Here is a 24,797-nt window from a genome sequence, read left to right as displayed (position 1 = left end):
GCAACACGGGGAAAGAAGAATGAACGAGATGAAGCGATAGATGGGAGAGGTGACAAAAACAGAGAGGGAGTGTGATAGATCGGCCGTAACATAAATACACTGAAAAACACTCAGGAAAAGGCAAGAGATACAAGAGAATGAGGGAAATATATGGAGTGAAAAGTAAAACAGAATGAGCGAGAAACGGAGAGAAAGGGGCGTTGATGTAAGAAGACAGACTAAGACCGAGAGTGAGAGAATGATAACAAAAATCACCAAACAGTAAGGGAGGTGTAAACACAGAGGAAATATGAAAAGAAACTTAGTGAGGAACAGGGAAGGGTGTACGGAAGGGAAAAAAACAAGAGAACACGAGGCAGATGGAGAGAAACAGACTGATCAGAAATACAAAAAGATCAAGAGAGACGAGAGAAAAAGCTGAGAAGTAAGCGGCCCTGTTAGTTAAAAGAAATAATAACTTCAGGAATCTTTAATAAAACCAGAATTATAAATAATCAGTTGAAAGATAAGGAGTTTTACTGCGCAATAAATCTTCATATTTTGGGTTAAAATTCCCTCAGTTTTTTTTCATTATTGTTATTTTTTAACTGTTGTTTTGTTTCAAATATTGCAGAAACATTTCTCTGAACAACATCCCACATCCTCTAGACTAAAGCCCAGCCCTGTCTGTCTGCCTGTTGAAGAAGGCCTCACTCTGGAAGCTCCGATTTGAATTGCTCCACGAAATGGCGGAACGGACTCTTTGCAGAAGAACTCAAATGGTGCACCTGTCAATCAAAAGAGTGACGTCTCCCTAAAGACAATGGCGGACCTGTCAATCATAAGAGTGAGGTCTTCCGAACACAATGGAGCACCCGTCAATCAAAGGAGTGAGGTCTCCCTAAAGACAATGGCAGACCTGCCAATCAAAAGAGTGAAGTCGCCCCAAAACAGAATGGCGCAACTGTCAATCAAAAGAGTGACGTTAGCAAATAACAGAATGGCGGACCTGTCGATCAAAAGAGTGATGCGCCTAAACATAATGGTTGGCCCATCCCAGGTCACGAGCGATTCTTGCTGCAATTCAGGGGAGGGAAGACCACGGATAAATATGAGATTAATTGACTGGAAACAGGCAGTATCACTCCTGGGCTGGGCTCAGTTATTATTATAATTAATTAATTTGGTAATTAAGGTCACATGATATTTCACCGCGCTTTTGAACTGCTCTCTGAATTTGGACTGAGTCACCGCATAAATAAATGTGTTTGTGCAGGATGATAAATTCTGAAGCATATATCCGACTTGTTGAAGGGTAAATAAAGAATCATTATAATCTCGGGGACTTGTTCCTGCAATGTTATAATATAAGAAATCTGCAACAGTTGTCAGCCACAGAAGTATGAAGCTGCCGGATATGGCGAAGAGTAAAATCACAGACTTCCTCCTACTCTCCATCTCTGTGTCATTGCGATTGTCTCCCTTGCTCTGACTCCTCAGTCCCTTACGAACCCGACTGGACACTAAAATGTGTCTGACTGTCAGAGCGTTGAGCAACAAAATTAAGGTGAATGGGAGCAATGGGTTTAAAATCGTATCAATCCAGTTAAAGCTCACCCATCCGGGCTCGGTAAAATAGCTTGTTTTTAAATTGCAGAACCATGGTAAGTTGTCGATTATCTCAACAGGTTCAAACGTCAAGTAGAAGGGAACGTCTTTCAAACAGAGCAGAATGCAGGTTGTCGCTAAAACCACAGCCGCAGTTTTCCCGGTGCAATATTTAGTTTTCAGCTTCATGCAACAGATGGCGACAAATCGATCAAAGGAAAAAGTGACGGTGAACCAGACAGAACAGTCTATGGCTGCACGAGTCAGAACAGCGATAACACGACACACAGGGGTGATCTCCAGGAAAGATATTGGGAAATAATAATAATTGATCCGAGTTAATACGACCTCAGTGATAATGACCAGTCGATCCGCCGCTGCCATCGCCACCAGGTAGCGAATGGTGCAGGTGGAGAGACCGCACTTTCCCCGGGATAGGATCACAATCGCAATTAAATTTACTGTAAGAATAAGAAGGAAAAGGGATTGGAAATTACTGCTCAAACTCAACGGGCCATTCTCCGTGACTGAGCCCACACAGTAAGTATATGAGTTTTGGAATACTGCAGTGTTCTCAGCCCAGGCAGTTAGTACGTGAGTGTGGGGATATCACAGTGTTGTCCTGGGCCCAGACAGTAAATATGTGAGTGTGGGGATATCCAGTGTTCCCTGAGCCCAGACAGTAAGTATGAGAGTGTGGGGATATCTCAGCGTTCCCTGAGCCCAGACAGTATGTATGTGAGTGTGGGGATATCCCAGTGTTGTCTTGGGCCCAGACAGTAAGTATGTGAGTGTGGAGATATCCCGGTGTTTCCTGAGCCCAGACAGTAACTATGTGAGTGTGGGATATCCCAGTGTTCCCTGAGCCCACACAGTAAGTATGTGAGTGTGGGGATATCCCAGTGTTTCCTGAGACCAGACAGTAAGTATGTGAGTGTGGGCATATCCCAGTGTTTCCTGAGCCCAGACAGTAAGTATGTGAGTGTGGGCATATCCCAGTGTTCCTGAGACCAGACAGTAAGTATGTGAGTGTGGGCATATCCCAGTGTTTCCTGAGACCAGACAGTAAGTATGTGAGTGTGGGGATATCCCAGTGTTTCCTGAGACCAGACAGTAAGTATGTGAGTGTGGGGATATCCCAGTGTTCATTGAGCCCAGACAGTAAGTATGTGAGTGTAGGCGTATCCCAGTGTTTTCCTCAGTCCAGACAGTGAGTATGTTAGTGTGAGGGTAATGCAGTGTTTGAAACATAGAAACAAAGAAAAAGTTACGGCACAGAAGGAGGCCATTTGTGCCACCGTGTCTATGCCGGTTGAAAAAGAGCTTCCCAGCCTAATCCCACTTTTCAGCACTTGGTCCGTAGCCCTGTAGGTTCCGGCAATTCAATTGCATATCCAGGTTCTTATGAAATGAGTTGAGGTTTTACGCCTCTACCACTCTTTCAGGCAGTGAGTTCCAGTTCCCCCACCACCCTCTGGGTGAAAAAATAAAATCCTCAGCTCCCGTCCAATCCAATTAGTTTAAATTTATGCCCCCTGGTTATTGACCTCTCTGCAAAGGGAAATAGGTCCTTCCTTTCCATTTTATCTCGGCTCCCCATAAATGTATTCACCTAAGCCTCCTCTGTTCAAAAGAAAACAACCCCACCCAATCCAATCTTTCCTTATGGCTAAAACTCTCCAAGTTCTTGCAACCACCTCGTAAATCCTCTCGTGCAATTACATCCTTCATGTAATGTGATGACCAGAACCCTACACAGTACTAAAGCTGTGGCCTAAGCAATGATTTATACAGTTCCAGCAAAACCTCCCTGCTCTTTTATTCTGTGCCTCGGCTAATAAAGGAAAGTGTCCAATATGTCTTCTTAACCACTTTAATAATCTGTCCTGCTACCTTCAGGGATTCGTGGACATGCACATCAAGGTCCCTTTGTTCCTCTAGGCCTCTCAGTATTCTTCCATTTATTCTGTGCTCCCTTGCCTTGTTTGATCTCCCCAAATGCATTACCTCACACTTCTCCAGATTGAATTCCATTTTCCACTTTTCTGCCCACCTGAACAATCAACTGATATCTTCCTACAGTCTACAGCTTTTCTCCTCACTATCAACCACACGGCCAATTTTTGCTTTATCCGCAAACTTCTGAATCATGTCCCTTACATTAAGTCCAAAGCGTTAATATATACCACAAAAAGCAAGGGACCTAATACTCAGCCCGGCGGAACCCCACCGGAAACAGCCGTCCAGTCACAAAAATAGCTTGATTTTACTTGCCCTCTCTTTACCTTCCAAATTTCTTTTTTTAATTTCACCCCTGCACTTTTTATACTCCTCAATGCTTTCTGTAGTATTGAGTTCTCGGTGTCTGACATAAGTTTTCTTTTTCTGCCCTATCTTACCTTGCCTGCTCCTTGACATCCAGTGGGCTTTGGATGTGGCAGCCCCACCCTTTTTCTTTGTGCAAACATGTTTACTTTGAACCCTTTGATTCGGCCCCTCGAATGCCTCCCACTTCTCTGACATTGATTTACTTCGAATAGCTGTTTCCAGTCCACGTTTGCTGAATCACTTCTTAGCTTAGTAAAACTGGCCTTTCCCCAATTGAGAATTTTTACTACCGTTCTATATTTATCCTTTTCCATGACTATACTAAAACTAACTGAATTTTGATCACTACCACTAAAATGCTCTCCCACTGATACTCCTTCCACCTGTCCAGCCTGGTCCCAGTCAGTAAGGATGCGAGTGTGAAGATATCCCAGTACTCTTCTGAGCCCAGATAGTAAGTATGTGAGCGTGGGGATATCCCAGTGTTCTCCTGAGCCCAGACAGTGAGTATGTGAGTGTTGGGATATCACACTGCTCGCCTGGAACAAGCAGTGGGCTTGTGGAACTTGTGGATATCCCAGTGTTCTCCTGTGCACAGCCAGCAATTGTGTGAGTGTGGGGATACCCCAGTGTTCGGCTGAGCACAGACAGTAAGGATGTGAGTGTGGAGATATCCCAGCGTTCTGCTGGGCACAGAGAATAAGCATGTGAATTTGGGGAAGTTCCAGTGTTCTCGTGAGGCCAGGCAGGGAGGATGTGGGTATATCCCGTGTTGTCCTGGTCTCAGTCAGTAATTCTGAGCGTGTGGTGTTATCTGTGTTCTCCTCATCTCGGACAGTAATTATATGAGTGTGGGCATATCCTAGTGTTCTCACCCCATACACCTGCACTTTGCGGCAGATTTACTGCACAGGGATCATGAGCTGGAACCTGAGACGATTCTTCCTTCCCAGCCCAGAGTCGCTGTGTTTAGCGTCCTAACCCTGGACCCTGCCCAAAATGGGGAATATTTTTGTTGTATATGAAAGCAAGGTCTTGTCATTTCAATGTGTAAAAAAAAACTGATCGTGCATTGTTTAAAGGAAATAGATGCAAGTGAAGTAAAATAAAACATCATGAGAGGGCGTGGAGTTTGAGCGGAACAGTAAGTAAAAGAAACTGAACCAATAGACTAGAAGTGAGGCCCCCCAAATATACGAGCGGGGGAAGGTTGTGGGTAAGTTTTCGGTGTCTGCTCTCTGGCAGGTATGATCCCATCCCCTGTGAGTTTGAGGGGAGCACAAGTTTACTGGTCTTCGGACCAGAGAGAAGGAATGAAAGGGGTAGAAATATATAAAGTTGCCAGAAAAAGTAGCAAGTCTGAGGATTGAGAACAGTTTAGAATTCAGCAAAAAGGACCAAGAGATTGATTAAGAAGGGAAACATAGAGTATGATAGCAAACTTGCAAGGAACATAAAAGTGGACTGTTAAAGCTTCTACAAGTATGTAAAAAGAGAAAGACTAGTGAAGACAAATGTAGGTCCCTTACAGTCAGAAACGGGAGAATTTATAATAAGGAACAAGGAAATTGCAGAGCAATTAAACACATACTTTGGTTCTGTCTTCACGGAAGAAGACAGAAAGAACTTTCCAGAAATGCTAGGGAACCAAGGGACTAGTGAGAAGGAGGAAATAAATGAAATTAGTATTAGTCAAAAGATAGAGCTGGAGAAATGAATGGGACTGAAAGCCGACAAGTTCCCAGGGCCTGATAACCTGCATCCCAGAGCACGAGAAGAGGTAGCCATGGAAATAGTGGATGCATTAGTTGTTATCTTCCAAAATTCTATAGATTATGGAACGGTTCCTGCAGATTGGAGGGTGGCAAATGTAAACCCACTATTTTAAAAAGGAGGGAGAGAGAAAACAGGGAACTGCAGACTGCTTAGCCTCACATCAGTAATGGGGAAAATGTTAGATTCTGACATAAAGGATGTGATAAGAGGGTACTTAGAAAATATCAAAGGGATTAGACAAAGTCAACATGGATTTATGAAAGGGAAATCATGTTTGACAAACCTACTGGAGTTTTTTGAGGATGTAACTGTTAGAATCGATAAGGGAGATGCAGTGGATTTTCAGAAGGCCTTTGATAAAGTACCACATAAGAGATTAGTGTGCAAAATTAAAGCACATGGGATTGGGGGTAATCAAGGGCATGGATTCAAAATTGTTTAAAAAACAGGAAACAGAGAGTAGAAGTAAACGCGTGTTTTTCGGGGTGGCAGATTGTGCCTAGTGGGGTACCGCAGGGATCAGTGCTTGGGCCCCAGCTACTCACAATGTGTATCAATGATTTGGATGAGGGAACCAAGTGTAATATTTCCAAGTTTGGTGAGGACACAAAACTAGGTGGGATGGTGAGTTGTGAGGAGGATGCAAGGAGACTTCAAGGCGATTTAGACAAGTTGAGTGAGTGGGCAAATACATGGCAGATGCAGTATAATGTGGATAAATGTGAACTTATCCACGTCGGAAGGAAAAACAGAAAGGCAGAGTATTATTTAAATGGTGATAGATTGGGAAATGTTGATGTAAAAAGAGACCTGGGTGCCCTTGTACGCCAGTCACTCAAAGCAAACATGCAGGTGCAGCGAGCAGTCAGGAAGACAAATGGTATGTTGGCCTTCATTGCAAGATGATTTGAGTACAGGAGCAAGGATATTTTACCGCAGTTTTGCAGGGCCTTGTTGCGATCACAGCTGGAGTATTGAATGGAGTTTTGGTCTCCTTACCTAAGAAAGGATATACTTGCATAGAGCGAGTGCAGCGAAGGTTCACCACACTGATTGCTGGGATGGCAGGACTGTCGTATGAGGAGAGATTGGGTCGACTCGGCCTGTATTCACTCGAGGTTAGAAGAATGAGAGGGAATCTCACTTAAACATATAAAATTCTGACAGTGCTGGACATAATGGATGCAGGGAGGATGTTTACCCTGGCTGGGGGGTCTAGAACGAGACGGAGCATGTCTCAGGGTATGGTATAGGATAATTAGGACTGAGATAAGAAGAAATTTCTTCACTCAGAGGGTGGTGAAACTGTGAAATTCTCCACGACAGAAGGCTGTGGAGGCCAAGTCAATGAATATCTTTAAGAATGAGCTCGATAGACTTCCAGACACAAAAGGCATCAAAGGGCATGGGGAAACAGCAGGAATATAGTGTAGAGATAGAGGATCAGCCATGATCATATGGCATGGCGGCAAAGTCTCGAAAGATCGAATGGAATACTCCTGCTCCAATTTTCCATTTTTCTCATTTTTAAAATGAAAATCTGGAACGAAGTGTCGTATGTCCTCGGAGCGTCGGGTCAGAACGAAACAATGGATGAAGATTCAGATCCAGAAAAAGGGCGAGAGATCTGAGACGAGAGCAACTGAGCAATCTCAAATAATAATTGAACAATTTGATTTAACATCATGAGTATTGTTTAATGACTGCTGACTGTGATTATCTAACATGAGTATTAGTTAATTACAGTTTCCTGTCATTAAACAGCATGAGTATTAGTTAATCACAGTCACCTGTCATTAAGCAACATAAGTATTAGTTAATCACAGTCACCAGTCATTAAACAACATGCATATTGGTTAATTAGTCACCAGTCATTAAACAATATGAGTATTATTTAATCACAGTCACCTGTCATTAAACAACATATGTATTAGTTAATCACAGTAACCAGTCATTAAACAACATGAGTATTAGTTAATCACAGTCACCTGTCATTAGACAACATGAGCATTAGTTAATCACAGTCACCTGTCATTAAACATCATGAGTATTAGTTGATCACAGTCACCAGTCATTTTATAATGTTGCAGATATTGAAGTGATTAATTTATTGAAGCAGTGCACTATTTATTTAACTATGAAGAGTTTACTAATTTATTATTTACTGCCCCCGACAGATCTCTGTATTATGGAAACCCAATATGTTTGTTCTTCAGTAATACGTGTCTCTCCTCACAGGAACATACCTCACTGAGCAAAGGGCATGGATCGGTGCAGGTTGCATGTGTAGAGACTCTGAATCAAGTATAAGAACTGGTTGATTAAACCTTGATCAGTTACACGAGTGGGCGAATCAATAACCACAGACCAACATTCAGCCTGTGGAAAAGCAAGGTCATAAATTTGAACAGTCATGACCCACAAACTGTCAGGACCGCATCGGGGCAAAGGGACTAATCAGCACCAACACAACTAAAGTGTTCGCAGTAACTATACATTGAGAAAGAATAAGTCATTATAAACAAACGTTGAATACTGTAAAACTGCTGTCCTGTTGTTTATCTGTTCGTAAATAGTTAACATTTGTTTCAGCTGGTGCAGTTCAATTGATATTCTGATGCCATTGGGAATCTGTACAATGCATTGAATGGAGGGGGATAAGTCCATCGAGAGTGAATGGGAAGAGGGTTGACTCATTGGTATCCCATATAATGGGAGTGAGTGGGAAGCGCTTCGGTCCATTGACTTTCAGTTCAAAGAGAGTGAATGGTAAGGGGTTTGACACATTGGGATTCTGGACATTGCGAGTCAATGGGAAGTGGGTTGACATATTTGGATTCTGTATATTGGGAGTGAATATGAAGGGGTTTGGTTATTGGGATTCTGTAGAGTGGGAGCGAATGGGAAGGGGTTTGGTCCTTTGGGATTCTGTACAGTGGGAGTGAATGTGAAGATGTTTGGTAATTGGAATTTTTTACAGTGGAAGAGAATGGGAAGGTGTTGTGTCATTGCGATTCTGTGCAGTACGAGTGAATGGGAAGGCGCTTGGCCCATTGGGATTCTGGTCAGCGGGAGTGAATGGGAAGTGGTTTGGTCATTGACAGTATGTACATTGGGAGTGAATGGGAAGGGGCTGGTCCTTTGGGATTCTGTACAGTGGGAGTGAGTGGGAAGTGGTTTGGTCCTTTGGGATCCTGTACAGTGGGAGTGAATGGGAAGTGGTTTGGTTCGTTGGGATCCTGTGCAGTGGGAGTGAATGGGAAGGCGTTTGGTCGATTGAGATTCGTTAGAGTGGGACTGATTTGGAATGGGTTTGTTCCTTTGGGATACTACACAGTGGGAGTGAATGGGAAGGTGTTGTGTCATTGCGATTCTGTGCAGTGCGAGTGAATGGGAAGGGGTTTGGCCCATTGGGATTCTGGTCAGCGGGAGTGAATGGGAAGTGGTTTGGTCATTGACAGTATGTACATTGGGAGTGAATGGGAAGGGGCTGGTCCTTTGGGATTCTGTACAGTGGGAGTGAGTGGGAAGTGGTTTGGTCCTTTGGGATCCTGTACAGTGGGAGTGAATGGGAAGTGGTTAGGTTCGTTGGGATCCTGTACAGTGGGAATGAATGGGAAGATGTTTGGTCATTGGGATTTTGATCAGTTTGAGGGAATGGGAAGGGGTTAGGACATTGGGATATTGTAAAGTGGGAGTGAATGGGAAGGGGTTTGGTCATTGGGATCCTGTACATTGGGAGTTAATCAGAAGGTGTTAGGTCTTTGGGATTCTGTACAGTGGGAGTGAATGGGAATAGGTTTGTTCATTGTAATTATGTACAGTGGGAGTGAATGGGAAGGGATTTGGTCATTTGCATTCTGTATAGTGGCAGCAAATGGGAAGCGGTTTTGGTCATTGGGATTCTGTACAGTGGGAATGAATGGAAAGGGGTTTGGTCCTTTCGGATTCTGTACAGTGGAAGTGAATGGAAAGGGGTTTGTTCATTGGGAATATATAGAATGGGAGTGAATTTGAAGATGTTTGGTCATTTTGATTTTGTACAGTGGGATTGAGTGGGAAGGAGTTTGGTCATTGGGATTTTGTACAATTCGAGTGAATGAGAAGGGGTTTGGTCCTTTGTGATCCTGTACAATGGGAGTGAACAGGAAGATGTTGTGTTATTGTGATTCTGTACAGTGCGAGTGAATCGGAAGGGGTTTGGTCATTGGAATGGTTGAAGTGGGAGTGAATGGGAAGGGGTTTGGTCATTGGGATTCTGTACAGTACGAGTGAATGTGAAGGTGATTGGTCATTAGGATTCTGTACAGTACGAGTGAATGTGAAAGGGGTTTGTTGCATTATGATTCTGCACAGTGGAAGTGAAAGGGAACGGGTTTGTGCCATTGTGATTCTGTACAGTGGGAGTGAATGGGAAGGTGTTTAATTATTGCGATTCTCTACAGTGGGAGCGAATGGGAAGAGGTTTGTTCATTGGGATTGTGTACGGTGGGAATTAATGGGAAGGGGTTTGTTCACTGTGATTTTGTACAGCGGGAGTGAATGGGAAGGAGTTTGTTCATTTGGGATTGTGTACAATGGGAGTTAATGGGAAGGGGTTTGTTCATTGTGGTTTGGTACAGTTGGACTTAATGGGAAGGGGCTTGGTCTTTGGGATTCTGCGCCTTTATCAGGTTTGTGTTCACTTTGATTCTATGAAGCTGGATGGAGATGAGTGATGTGTGAATGTTTCTGGTTAGAATGTGACTGGTTAGAATATGACTAGTTACGTTGTGACCGGTTGGGGTGTGATTGGTTAAGATTGTGACTGGTTCAGGTGTGACTGTTTAGCGTGTGACAGGTTAGCGTGTGAATGGTTAGGCTATGACTGGTTAGCTGATGACTGGTAAGCGTGTGACTGATTAGCGTGTGAATGATTAGGTTGTGACTGGTTAGCATTTGACTGGTTATTTTGTGACTGGTTAGCGTGTGACTGGTTAGCGTGTGACTGGCTAGCATGTGACTGGTTACCGTGTGACTGGTTAGCGTGTGACAGGTTAGCGTGTGAATGGTTAGGGTGTGACTGTTTAGCGTGTGACAGGTTAGCGTGTGAATGGTTAGGCTGTGACTGGATAACGTGTGTCTGGTTAGGGCGTGACTGGTTAGCGTGTGGCTGGTTAGCGTGCGAATGGTTAGCGTGTGACTGGTTAGCGTGTGACAAGTTAGGGTGTGAATGGTTAGCGTGTGACTGGTTAGCGTGCAAGTGTAAAAGTGTACTTGTGTTCAGACAGTTTATCTCATTACCGAGACTAGGCAGAAATTTGACAGGTTTACCTTGGCCGGTTGCTTCTGGTTGGTCTGATTTCAGGATTTTGAAAGGATTGTGTGTAGACCGCAATATGGCAGATTGGAGTCGTTGAGGCGACTAGAATAGATGTATTTAAGCGGAAGCTAAATGAACACATATGGGAGAAATGAATAGAAGGATATGCTGATAGGGTGAGATGAAATAGGAAGGGAAGATGCTCGTGTGGATTATAAACACCGGCATGGATTTCTTGGGCCGAATGGTCTGTCCCTGCGCTGTAGATTCGATGTAATTCTAGGCAATAAAACAACATCATTCATACTGAAGCTCAATAGGAGATTAAATGAAGGCAGCGGAATGATAGTGAATATTGGAGGTCCAGGTATGACTCGAGGATTATTTCTGAGAAAGGAGGAATTAATACCCAATCTAAGTCTGCACCCTCCCTAGATCACTGAGTGAAATACAGACATAGTTTGGCAGTCTCTTCAGGCTCAAAATTAGGCATCACAGATGCGACCGAGCAGCACCAGATAAGATAAATCGAGGGAGAAGGAAAGTGAGGACAAAATTCACAGATGCATCAATGCTTCAAGACCAGAGGAATCAGAATCAGGAGTATCATCGGGGAACTTTAGTATTGACACGAGGAAGTATTTCTTAGGACCAACATTGATAAACAGTTGACAGATATTCATAGTAATAAATGATCACTGGGGTCAGGTCTCCCACTCCGGTTAATGACCCACACTCAGTATAATTGTACACTGACAGATTATCCCAGTAATACATGGTCACTGGGGTTAGGTCTCCCACTCCGGTTAATGACCCACACTCAGTATAATTGTACGCTGACAGATACTCCCAGTAATACATGGTCACTGGGGTCAGGTGTCCCACTGCAGTTAGTGACCCACACTCAGTATAATTCTGCACTGACACACGCTCCCATTAATGCATGGTTCCTGGGGTCAGGCGTCTCACTCCGGTTAGTGACCCACACTCAGTACAATTCTACACTGAGAGATATTCCTAGTAATAAATGATCACTGACGTCAGGTGTCCCACTCCGATTAGTGACCCACACTCAGTACAATTCTACACTGAGAGATATTCCTAGTAATACATGATCACTGGGGTCAGGTGTCCCACTCCGATTAGTGACCCACACTCAGTACAATTCTACACTGACACACATTCACAGTAATACATGGTCACTGGGGTCAGGTGTCCCACTCCGATTAGTGACCCACACTCAGTACAATTCTACACTGACACACATTCCCAGTAATAAATGATCACTGGGGTCAGGTGTCCCACTCCGATTAGTGACCCACACTCAGTACAATTCTACACTGACACACACTCCTAGTAATACATGATCACTGACGTCAGGTGTCCCACTCCGATTAGTGACTCATACTCAGTACAATTCTACACTGACACACATTCCCAGTAATAAATGATCACTGGGGTCAGGTGTCCCACTCCGATTAGTGACCCACACTCAGTACAATTCTACACTGACACACACTCCGAGTAATAATTGGTCACTGGGGTCAGGTGTCCCACTCCGATTAGTGACTCATACTCAGTACAATTGTACACTGACACACATTCCCAGTAATAAATGATCACTGGGGTCAGGTGTCCCACTCCGATTAGTGACCCACACTCAGTACAATTCTACACTGACACACACTCCGAGTAATACATGGTCACTGGGGTCAGGTGTTCACTCCTGTTAGTGACCCACACTCAGTAAAATTCTGCAGTGACACACACTCCTAGTAATAATTGGTCACTATGGTCAGGTGTTCACTCCAGTTAGTGACCCACACTCAGTAAAATTCTGCAGTGACAGACGCTCCCAGTAATAAACATCCCCGGACATTTGACAGCAGTGAATGCAGCTTCAAATTTCCACAACCATCCACTAAAGGTAATAATTTGATCCTGTAACTTAACCATGAGACTTCAGCTGAAATATTTATATTGAGATAAGGTAAGGATCGTGAACAAATATGACATCTGATTTATTGAAATGATATCACTGTACCGCTAACTGTGTAATGCTCACCACTAGACCAGCATATAACTTTATCAATTACAGAGTAAAACCAGAGGACAGCTCACTCAGAGATTCACACAACTTAAATGGTTATATTCGCTTACCAGGCACACCAATGACGGCAAGGATCATGTAATATATTTTCTCGACGCTGTAAAGTGTTGCACCCATTTTCAGTGTGAAGTGATCTGTCCCTTCGTGCTGCAGGCAATCTCTTTGATTTAAACTCTGAGGCGATACATTCCCAGAGCCTTCAATTTATATCCTGTTGTATATCACTGGGGACTTGAGGTTGCAGCATCGTTCAAATTAGTTTTACTTATCTGAACAAACAGGTTGCTACAGCCGATCTCAGTCCCTATTGTGAGAGAATACATTTAGTGCTGGGATTGAATTGGAAAACCCAAAGACTGCACAATTTTGATAATATTAATTAACTAATGAAAATTATTAGCTGTATTCTGAGAGCAATGATGTTGTTCCTTCATCTCGATCTCATATTGTTTTGGTGAGGTCCTTCACTCTGCTGTGTTCATTCAGTAATTAAATTTCAAATGTTAGAGTGTCCTTCTCAGGGCTGTTCTACTCAATTCTGGGATGTGGGGTCCTCTTTAACTGTGGTTACCGGATTAAAGTGGGATATTGAGGGCAGGAAACAAACAGTTGACCAGACATCGATAGACATTGAGGGCTGAGAACAGTCTTCTGACCGGACATCGGTAGACATTGAGGGCTGAGAACAGTCTTCTGACCGGACATCTGTAGACATTGAGGACTGGGAACAGGCTGGAGAACGGACATCAAAAGACAATGAGGGCAGGAAACATGCTGCAGACCGGACATCGATAGGCAGCGAGGAGAGGGAACGGGGTGCAGACAGGACATCGATGGGCAGTGAGGGCAGCGAACAGGCTGATGACCGGACATCGATGGGCAGTGAGGGCTGTGAACAGGCTGATGACCTAATATCGATGGAGAGTGAGGGCTAGGAACAGGTTGTAGACCGGGCATCGATAGAAAGTGAGGGCTGGTAACAGACTGCTGACCTGATATCGATTGAAAATGAGGGCAGGGAACAGGTTGATGGCCGGACATCGATAGACAGTGAGGGTTGGGAATAGAATACTGACCGGACATTGAAAGACAGTGAGGGCTGTGAACAGACTGATGACCGGATATCATCAGACAGAGAAAGCTGGGGACAGGCTGATGACTGGACATTATTTGACAGAGAAAGCTGCGGACAGGCTGATGACCGGATATCGATGGACAGAGAGAGCTGGGTACAGGCTAATGGCCGGATATCGATAGACAGAGAGAGCTGGGGATAGGCTAATGACAGTATATCAATAGACAGAGAGAGCTGGGGACAGGCTGATGACTGGACATTATTTGAAAGAGAAAGCTGCGGATTGGCTGATGACCGGATATCGATCGATGGAGAGAGCTGAGGATAGGCTGATGACCAGATATCGATTGACAGAGAGAGCTGGGGACAGGCCGATGACCGGACATGAACAGAGAGTGAGAGCTGGGAACAGAATACTGACCGGACATGAATAGAGAGTGAGAGCTGGAAACAGAATACTGACCGGACATGAATAGAGAGTGAGAGCTGGGAACAGAATACTGACCGGACATGAATAGAGGGTGAGAGCTGGGAACAGAATACTGACCGGACATGAATAGATAGTGAGAGCTGGGAACAGAATACTGACCGGACATGAATAGATAGTGAGAGCTGGGAACAGAATACTGACCGGACATGAATCGATCGTGAGAGCTGGGAACAGACTGATGACAGGACATCGATCGACAGTGAGCGCTGGAAACTGACCGATGACCGAACATCGATTGAGAGTGAGGGCAGGGTGGATTCTGATGACCAAACATCGATTGGGAGTGATGGAAGGGAACTGACTGACGACGAGACGTTGATAGAGAGCGAGGGCAGGGAACAGGCTGATGATCGGGCATCGATCGACATGGAGGGCAGTTAACAGGAAACTAACTGGTCACCGACAGACAGTGTGCGCTGGGAGCAGAATAATGACCGGACATCAATAGATAGTGAGAGTTGCGAACAGGATACTGACCGGACATCGATAGACAGTGAGGGCTGGGATCAGGCTGATGACAGGACATCGATAGACAATTAGAGTTGGGAACAGAATACTCAGCGGTCATCGATAGACAGCGAGGGCTGGGAACAGAATTCTGAGCGGACATCGATAGAGATTGAGGGCTGGGAACAGAATACTGACCGGAAATCAATAGAGAGTGAGCGCTGGGAGCAAAATACTGACCGGACATCGATAGACAGTGAGGGCTTGGAACAGAATGCTGACCGGTCATCGGTAGAGAGTGAGGGCTGGGAACAGAATACTGACCGGACATCGATAGACAGTGAGGGCTGGGAACAGAATGCTGACCGGTCATCGATAGAGAGTGAGGGCTGGGAACAGAATACTGACCGGACATCGATGGACAGTGAGGGCTGGGAACAGAATGCTGACCGGCCATCGATAGAGAGTGAGCGCTGGGAGCAAAATACTGACCGGACATCGATAGACAGTGAGGGCTGGGAACAGAATACTGACCGGACATCGATAGACAGTGAGGGCTGGGAACAGAATACTGACCGGACATCAATAGACAGTGAGGGCTGGGAACAGAATACTGACCGGACATCGATAGAGAGTGAGGGCTGGGAACAGAATACTGCCCGGACATCGATAGAAATTGAAGGCTGGGAACAGAATACTGACCGGACATTTGGACAATGAGGGCTGACAACAGAATACTGACCGGACATCGATAGACATTGTCGAATGGGAAAAGAATACTGACCGGGCATCGATAGACATTGAGGGCTGGGAACAGAATACTGACCGGACATCGATAGACAATGAGGTCTGGCAACAGCGTATTCAGACGAGATGGAGTGGGGTAAAAAGGATGGTGGTGACAATATTGGTTAAAGAGCAATTACAGCTGTAAGGAGGGATGTTATGATCAAAGGATCATCAAATGAGGCAATATGGGTTGAGCTGAAGAACAAAAAAGCGGCAGTCACACTGCTGGGAGTGTATTATAGACTTCCAAACAGTCAGAGGGAGATAGAATAGCAAATATGTTGACAAATTTCAGAGAAGTTCAAATGAAATCGGGCAGTAATAGTCGGGGATTTCAGCTACTCTACTCTTAACTGGGATAGAATCAGTGTAAAAGATACAGAGGGCGCACAATTCATAAAATTCATTCAGGGGAACATTTGTAGCCACTACGTGGAAATTCCAGCAAGAGAGGGGGCAGTTCAGGATTTAGTTTTAGTGAGTGGAGCTGGGAGGATGGTAAGAGTATCAGTGGGAGACCATTTTGATGGTAGTGATCATAATTCAGTTAGCTTTAGCATAGTTATGGAAAAGGGCAAAGATAGAACGGGAGCAAAAGTTCTCAACGAGGGGAAAAGCCAATTATACTCAGCTGAGAAGTGATTTAACAAAAGTGGACTGGAAACGGCTCCTTGAAGTTAAATGAGTGTCCAGAGCAGTGGGAGGCGTTCAAGCGGGAGTTAGTGAGGGATTCAGAGCAGATATGTTCCCACAAAGAAAAAGGTTGGGATTGCTGAATCGAGAGCCCCCTGGATGTCAAAAAGCACACAGAGTAGGTTGAAACAGTAAAGGGAAGCTTATGTTTGATGCCGAGAGCTCAGTACTGCAGAAAGCCGAAAGGAGTATCGAAAGTGCAAGGTTGAAATTAAAAAGGAAATTAAGAAAGCAACGAGAAGGCACGAAAAAAACACTGGCCAGTTAAATCAAGAAAACCCCAAAAAGTTTCATAAATGCAGAAAGAGCAAGAGGATAACTAAGGAAAGAGTAGGACCTATTCGAGACCAAAAGGTAAACTGTGTGTGGAGGCAGAATGTGTGGGTATGGTTCTTAATGAATACTTTGTGTCTGTCGTCATAAAAGAGGGGGACGATGCAGACATTGTTAAGCAGGAGGAATGTGAAATATTGGATTGGGTAAACATAATGGAGGAGGAAATATTAAGGGGCTTAGCAACTTTGAAGGTTGATAAATCGCCAGGCCCGGATGAAATGTACCCAATGGTGTTAAGAGAAGCACGGGATGAAATATCGGAGGCTGCACGGGATACATTTCATTTTGCAATTCTCCCTGGCTCCAGGCGTGGTGCCGGAGGATTGGAGGACTTCCATTATTGTACCGTTGTTTAAAGAGTGAGAAAGGGATTGACCGACTAATTAAAGGCCAGTCAACATAACCACGGTGATCGGCAAATTATTGGAAACAATTCTGAGTGACAGTGTTAATTGTCATTTAGAAATGCACGGATTAATCAAGGTCAGTCAACATGGATTTGTGAAGGGAAATTTAGAAAAGTGGAAGTCCATGCGATCCAAGATAAAGTGGCAAGTTGGATCCAAAATTGGCTCAGTGGCAGGAAGCAAAGGGGAATGGTCGACGTATTTTTTTGTGACTGGAAGGTTGTTTCCTGTGGGGTTCCGCAGGGCTCAGTACTAGCTCCATTGCTTATTGTGGTATGTATTAATGATTTAGACTTAAATGCAGGTGGCATGATTAAAAAGTTTGCAGATGATTCAAAAATTGCTAGTGTGGTTGATATTGAGTGGTAAAGTTGTAGACTGCAGGAATATATCAATGGACTGGTCAGGTGGGCAAGAAAGTGGCAAATGGAATCCAACCCGGAGAAGTTTGAGATATTGCATTTGGGGAGGACAAACAAGGCGGAGGAATACACAATAAATGGGAGGATACTGTGTGGTGTAGAGGAACAGAGGGTCCTTGGAGTACATGCCCACAGATCCCTGCAGGTCGCAGGACAGGTAGATAAGTTTGTTAAAAAGGCATACGGGATACATTTCTTTCTTAGCCGAGGCAGAGAATATAAGAGCAGGGAGGTTATGCTAGAACTGTATAGTACACTAGCTGGGCCACATCTTGAGTACTGCGTACAGTTTTGATCTCCTTAACTGAGGAGGGATATACTTGCCTTACAGGCGGCGCAACAAAGGGTGGCTAGATTGATTCTTGAGTTGAGAGGGGTGTGCTTTGAGGAGACATTGAGTAGAATGGGCCTATATTCTCTGGAGTTTAGAAGAACAATGGGTGATCTCATTGAAACATTTTTAATTCTTCGCGGACTTGACAGGGTAGATACTGAGAAGATGTTTCCCCTGGCTGGAGAGGCTCGAACTAGGGATCATAATCTCAGGATAAGAGGTCGGCCATTTAGGACTGAGCGGAGCAAAAATTTCTTCACTCAGAGGGTTGTGAATCTTTGTAATTCTCTACCACAGAGGGCTGTAGATGCTCAGTCGTTCAGTATATTCAAGGCTGAGATCGATATATTATTGGACTCTAAGGGAATCAAGGGATATGGGGATCGGGCGGGAAAGTGGAGGTCGAAGATCAGCCATGATCTTATTGAAAGGCGGAGCAGGCTCGAGTGGCCGTATGGCCTACTCACCCTCCTTCTTTCTTCTGTGCTTTTTTCTTAAAGGTACAGATCTGCAATGATCGAAATAAATGGCGGAGCAGGCTGGAAGGGCAGAATGGCCTAATCCTGTCCCTCTGGCCTATGCCTCGAGCACCTTAAGTCATCATTACTGAAATGAGAGTTTAATTAATCGCATGTCCATTTTCAGTGTTACTGAAACCTCTACAGGTAAAATGATTTCTGATGTGTGTCGTGTATCCATTATAGCTCCCTGCAATTCATTGTAACCAGTTGCTGAGTGTAAAAATTCCTGTCTCACTGTATTACTGCTCCCATTCTTGGTCTGGAAATTTGCTCTGTTTGGCCTGAAGTCATTCTTTTGCTGCATTCCTGTCAGAGACAGTAATTAATAGAATATCACGATCTTCCTTTCCTCCATCTTCCTTGTCCCATGTGTTCATTGCCATTAAAATGTTATTTTAATCCAGTTATTTTCTATATTAAATGTCTCAGGGTGATGCGGATCTAAATGAGAATGTGAGCTGTATTCATTCACTGGGGTGCTGTCAGATTATGAAGTGATACTGAATTCCACAAACTGCAGTACAGAATTCCACCATATAAATACTGTGGCCACAAGAGCAGGCCAAACGCTGGGTATCCTGCGGCGAGTGACTCACCTCCTGACTCCCCAAAGACTTTCCACAATCTACAAGGCACAAGTCAGGAGTGTGATGGAATACTCTCCACTTGCCTGGATGAATGCAGCTCCAACAACACTCGACATCATCCAGGACAAAGCAGCCCGCTTGATTGGCACCCCATCCAACACCATACACATTCACTCCCTTCACCACCGGTGCACAGTGGCTGCAGTGTGTACCATCCACAGGATGCACTGCAGCAACTCGCGAAGGCTTCTTCGACAGCACCTCCCAAAACCGCGAACTCTACTACCAAGAAGGACAAGACCAGCAGGTACATTGGAACAACAGGACCTGCACGTTCCCCTCCAAGTCACACACCATCTCGACTTGGAAATATATCGCCGTTCCTTCATCGTCGCTGGGTCAAAATCCTGGAAATCCCTTCCTAACAGCACTGTGGGAGAACCTTCACCACACGGAATGCAGCGGTTCAAGAATGCGGCTCACCACCTCCTTCTCAAGGGCAATTAGTGATGGGCAATAAATGCCGGCCTCGCCAGCGACGGCCACATCCCATGAACGAATAAAACAAAATCTGTATGTCTCCACAACTCTGAGTATCTTCATTTCATCCACAGCCCTAAGTACCTTCATTCTCTCCACAGCCCTGAGTATCTGCATTATCTGCACCTTCCTGAGTATCTGTATTATCTCCACAACCTTGAGTATCTGCATTATCTGCACAGTCCTGAGTATCTGCATTGTCTCCACAGTCCTGAGTATCTGCATTTTCTACCCATCCCTGAATACCTGGATTGTCTCCATAGCCCTGAATATCTGCATTGTCTCTTTGCAACAATCAAGCCCAATGGCTGTGCAAGCTCGAGGTCAATTGAAGTTATCAAGCCTGAGATCGATAGATTTTTCTTGGTTATGTGTATCACATGGGATATGCAGAAAATGTGGGTCGCTGGAGTTAAGATACAGATCAGCCAGCATCTTATTGAATCGAGGAACTGGCCCGAGGAGCTGCACCGAAACGCTAACACTGCCCCAAACCTCGTTCTGTTTCTTTATGTTTCCATGAAAAAGTAAATTAGCCATTCCCGTGCTCTTGTCTCGAGGTGCAGTAATAATGCATTCAATCGACCATTGAGTGAAACTGCCTTTCCACAGTTCAGTGTTTTCATTGCTTTGTTTACTTCCTCAATTTTATTCGAACTTTGCTGTATCTGAGGAGTGATTGAAGTTACGTCTTGATTTGTTTTGTTTTTTGCTGTGATTTATGAGCTGGTTTGCCATTTGGAATGAGTTGGTGAGCTACTTGGTTTGGAGACTCTGGTGATGCGCTTTGACCGCTGCTATTCGGGGTTTCGCTTGATGACGCTCCTTAAAACCTTTTGATCACATGTCCTAATCCTTATGTGGCTCGGTTTCACATTTTTATTTGATAATGTTCAGGTGAAGCGCCTTGGGACGTTTTACTCGGTTCAGGACGCTCTGTAAACGCAAGCTGTTGTCGGTGTTGGTTTTGACCGAGCACATTATAAAATGAACAATGAATGTATAACTTGGCGCAATATTCCCCATGGAACAGAAATATGAAAAAAAAATATATCGGAGCAAAATCTCCAAAACTATTGCACTAATCAAGCAGGAGTTGACATGTGTGTTTGGGATAATTTCACACCAAGAACCGCTCTCACTTGCACTGCCAACGATATCGAAATGTTTCTGTGTTTTTATTATCGCGGAACATTTACGGAGGGGGATAAACTCAGAACAATATCAGTAATAAGGACGGCAGATCTTAACAAGAGGAAACAGGCAAGTGACAGTTCCTTGATGAGAGATCAGTGTTGCCAAAACATGTTATAATTTGATATATTTCCACAGACTTCTCCAATTATCTCTTTACCATTTAACCTTCACACCTCACTGGTATTGATTCATTCGGTCGCCCGATACACACCCGCCAAATTTACCCTCTTCCCAAACTTCAACCTTTCGCCCACTCATCAAAGGTCAGACTGTTAGAAAGTTTACTGTGTCGGACTACTAGCTACAGTTGAAATTTTCCACCCATCACCAAAATTATCTAATCCCACGCTAGAGCGTCATGACTGTTTCCATCATCTGCTCCGGACATCATCTGTAATATAGCCGCTGTATCAATTCAAACTGTTCATGTTCTTGTTGTTTCAGAGAATACAGACCGTACTGTGGTTGATATCAGAGGCCGGGTGGAGAATGGCTAAATATATAGAAACCCTCATTAAAGATCAAATCATCGAGCATCTGGATAGACGTAAAGTCACAATTGATCTCCAGTATGTGTTGATGAAGGGGAGTTTATGCCAATTTACCCGACTGGTATCCGTTCAGGGTGTGACAAAAGAGCTTGTTAGGGGAATTGAAATGACGGTTGTGCACTTGGATTTCAGTAAATACTTTGATACAGCTCCTCCAGAAAGGCTGGCACTGTCAATAATTAAAGCACAAATCAGTGCAAATATTTTACAATAGATATACAATTGTTTGCCAGATAGAAGCCAGGGATTAGTGGAACAGGGATTATCATCAGCCTGGGAGAATGTTACTGGTGGGGTCCCACATGAGTCTGTTTTGGGGCATATTTTATTTAATATCTTTATAAATGATGTAGAGCTCGGAAACACGAGCACAGTGGCTAAATTATCAGTTAATGAAGAAGGTGGACGACAAAGCTGAATAAGATAAACTGCAAGAGGATTTGACTGTACTTGGGGATTGGGCAGGCAGGTGACAGGTGGAATTCAATGTCGAGAAATGCAACGTGCTTCATATGGGGATGACAGATCCAGGAAGTGGTTGTTTCTTTAATGGAAAGTATGTAATATGCATGGGGAATGAAAAAGATCTGGGAGTCCCGATTGAGAGTAAATAGAAGCTACCGCAACAATACTTCTTGGTCTCCACAATACAAAAAAAGATGAGTTGAAGTAAAGTGGAACGAGGCTGGTCTGGAGCATGAACATCGGCAAAGACTTGTTGGTCCGAATGGACTGTTCTTGTGCTGTAAATACCATATAATATTATGTAATAATGATCTGGAACTATTGAAAGGTACAGAAGTGACCAAACGGAATGATTGAGTGGATGGAGGGATTAGATTCTGAGGAGCGATGACGCAAATTGGACATATTCTCATTTGAAAAGAGAAGGTTGAGATGCGATATGATTGCTGTTATTAGGATTCTAAATGGACTGGATACTATAGACCATTACAACCTATTTCACGTTGTCCAGAACAGTAAAACCAGAGGAAATGGTCAGTGTTTGAAGGATGAGAAATTCAAAACTAATCAGAGAAAATATATTTCAGTGAGCGAGTGATCAATGTATGGAACATTTTCCACAGGGAGACGGTGGAGAAAGTTAGTATTGATCAATTCAAATGAAAATTAGATAGATTTATTTCAGAAAATAACATTTTGGGACACAGTATATCAGTAATTTGAGTCCTGAGATATGTTGAGTCGAGCATTCTTGAACGGAGCAGATGGCTTGGACCTATGGTTTATAAAACTTTCCGTCACGGGGGCTTCCTCACCTCATATTTGGGTCTTTAGTAGACCCATTGAGAGAGATTGATTGTTATTATTAGTCAACAGCTCCATTATCATTATATCATGGGTCCACCAGGATGGTAGAAGGCAAATTAGATGGAACTTAGTCTTTTTACTTTTACCAGTTCATAAGTTCCTCTGAGTTGTGATCTGGAAAGTTTTCCATTGTTTCATTATTTAATGGAATTAACAATGAAAGTAAATGGATATTTCACCATACTCTTGAACTGCTCTCTGAATTTAGTCTGGGTCACTGCATAAATAGAGGTATTTGTGCAGCAACTCAGGAGCTGGAGCATGAATCCTATTTCTAATACATATTGTGGTGGAAATACATTATCATACCCCAAATAGTACAATCGTCTCCACAGTGAATATACCACAAACACAGCCCATAACAGGATGAAATTCCCCGAGATAAGAAACAGTAAAATTATGGATTTCCTTCGATTCTCGATCTCTGGGTCTCTGTGAATCTCCCCACTGCTGTGGCCCATGAGTCTCCTGCGGCCTTTGTTGGCCACTAAAATGTGTCTGACGGTTAAACCATTGAGCAGCAGAATTAGAACAAATGGGACCCCCGGGGTTAGAACATAATATAGGAATTCAATTGCTCTCCACATCTGTGAATATGTAACACTGAATGTTACAAAACAAAATCGGGGTTCATTGACAAGTAGATATTGGCCTGTATACGTAAAGTAAAAGCTTAAGTTTTTACAAAAGAATAGCACAGTCACTGTTGCTAAAACCACAGCCGCCGTTTTCTCGGTGCAATATTTTGTTTTCAACCTCTGACAGCAAATGGCCACAAATCGATCAAAGGTGAAAGTGACGGTGAACCAGACAGAACAGTCTGTGGCTGCGTAAAGAAGGACGGCGTGGATATGGGAGACTTTAATTTCCAGCACAAAAACAAACAGGGAATGAAACGTAATAGGAATTTGCCTCAATATCAGATCGATGATAACGACCAGTAGATCCGCCGCTGCCATGGCCACCAGGTAGCGAGTGACACATTTGGAGAGACCGCACTTTCCCCGAGACAGGATCACAATCGTCACTAAATTAACTGTAAGAAAAAATAAAGAAACTGCGGAATTCGACATCAGATTTAAAGCAAAAGAGACAGCTTGAGATATTTCTTTTTCCGGTTTTCAGGATGTTGCTGCATCCAGAGATAAAGTTTAATTACTTTCTGCCTTTGAGTGGGTTTGAAGCAAAATTACTCAGCATTGCAATTGGAAATAAACGTACAACTCTCATTAAATCCAAATGAAAATACTGCAGATGCTTGAAATCTGAAATAAGAAGAGAAAATGCTGGGAACACTCAACAGGTCAGGGGGCATCTGTGGAGAGAGAAAAATAGTTCACATTTCAAGTCGATAACCTTTCTTCAGACCTGGAAGGCGTTAGAGATGAAAAACGTTTTAGCAAATCGATGGTCAGGGAAAAGGTGGTCGGGGGAGAAAATGATAGAGTGGTCTGTGGTAGGGTGGCGGGCAGCAGTTATTAAATGACAATTGAAACAAATATGAAAAATAACAAGCGGAAAATGGCGAATATACGTGAAAACACGGCGTTCTGTAATGGGAATCCAAAAAGACCAACAGCTCCCAGATCAACTTCCAGATCGAAGTCACTGAGCAGTTAACTGGTGCCATTTGCCGCAGATCTTTTGGATAATGCAGGATAAAATCTCCCATGGTCACTGGTGCTGCTCACTGCCCATTGAGACAGGGTTGGGGAAGGGGAATCTCCCATGGTCCCTGGTGCTGATCACTGTCCAATGATACAGGGTTAGGGTTGGGCAATCTCGCATGGTCACTGCTGATCACTGCCCAATGATACAGGTATGGAGAAGGGGAATCCACCATTGTCACTGCCCAATGATCATTGGTTGAGGAGAGGGATCGCCCATGGTCACCGCTGCTGATCACTGGCCTATTATTCTCGGTTTGGGAGGCGGGAATTTCCCATGGTCACTTCTGATGCTCACTACACAAT

The 24,797-nt window shown here is 43.9% G+C and overlaps 1 protein-coding gene across 1 annotated transcript in view; it reads right to left on the bottom strand.

Moving 5' to 3' along the window:
- Nucleotides 1-1,137: 1,137 nt before the first annotated feature.
- The window catches only part of LOC137315200 (probable G-protein coupled receptor 139), a 33,615-nt gene continuing 9,955 nt past the window's right edge, over nucleotides 1,138-24,797 (bottom strand). Inside the window, exons 2-3 of the mRNA XM_067980078.1 lie at nucleotides 23,510-23,860; nucleotides 1,138-2,114 (exon numbers count right to left, since the gene is read on the bottom strand). Coding sequence (XP_067836179.1) covers nucleotides 1,138-2,114; nucleotides 23,510-23,860 — 1,328 coding nt within the window. The remainder of the gene's footprint in view (nucleotides 2,115-23,509; nucleotides 23,861-24,797) is intronic.

The sequence above is a fragment of the Heptranchias perlo genome, unplaced genomic scaffold (genome assembly GCF_035084215.1).
Source record: "Heptranchias perlo isolate sHepPer1 unplaced genomic scaffold, sHepPer1.hap1 HAP1_SCAFFOLD_54, whole genome shotgun sequence".
NCBI lineage: Eukaryota > Metazoa > Chordata > Chondrichthyes > Hexanchiformes > Hexanchidae > Heptranchias > Heptranchias perlo.
The sequence above is the reverse complement of the archived record's forward strand: the minus strand, read 5'-3'. Positions and strand labels throughout refer to the sequence as shown.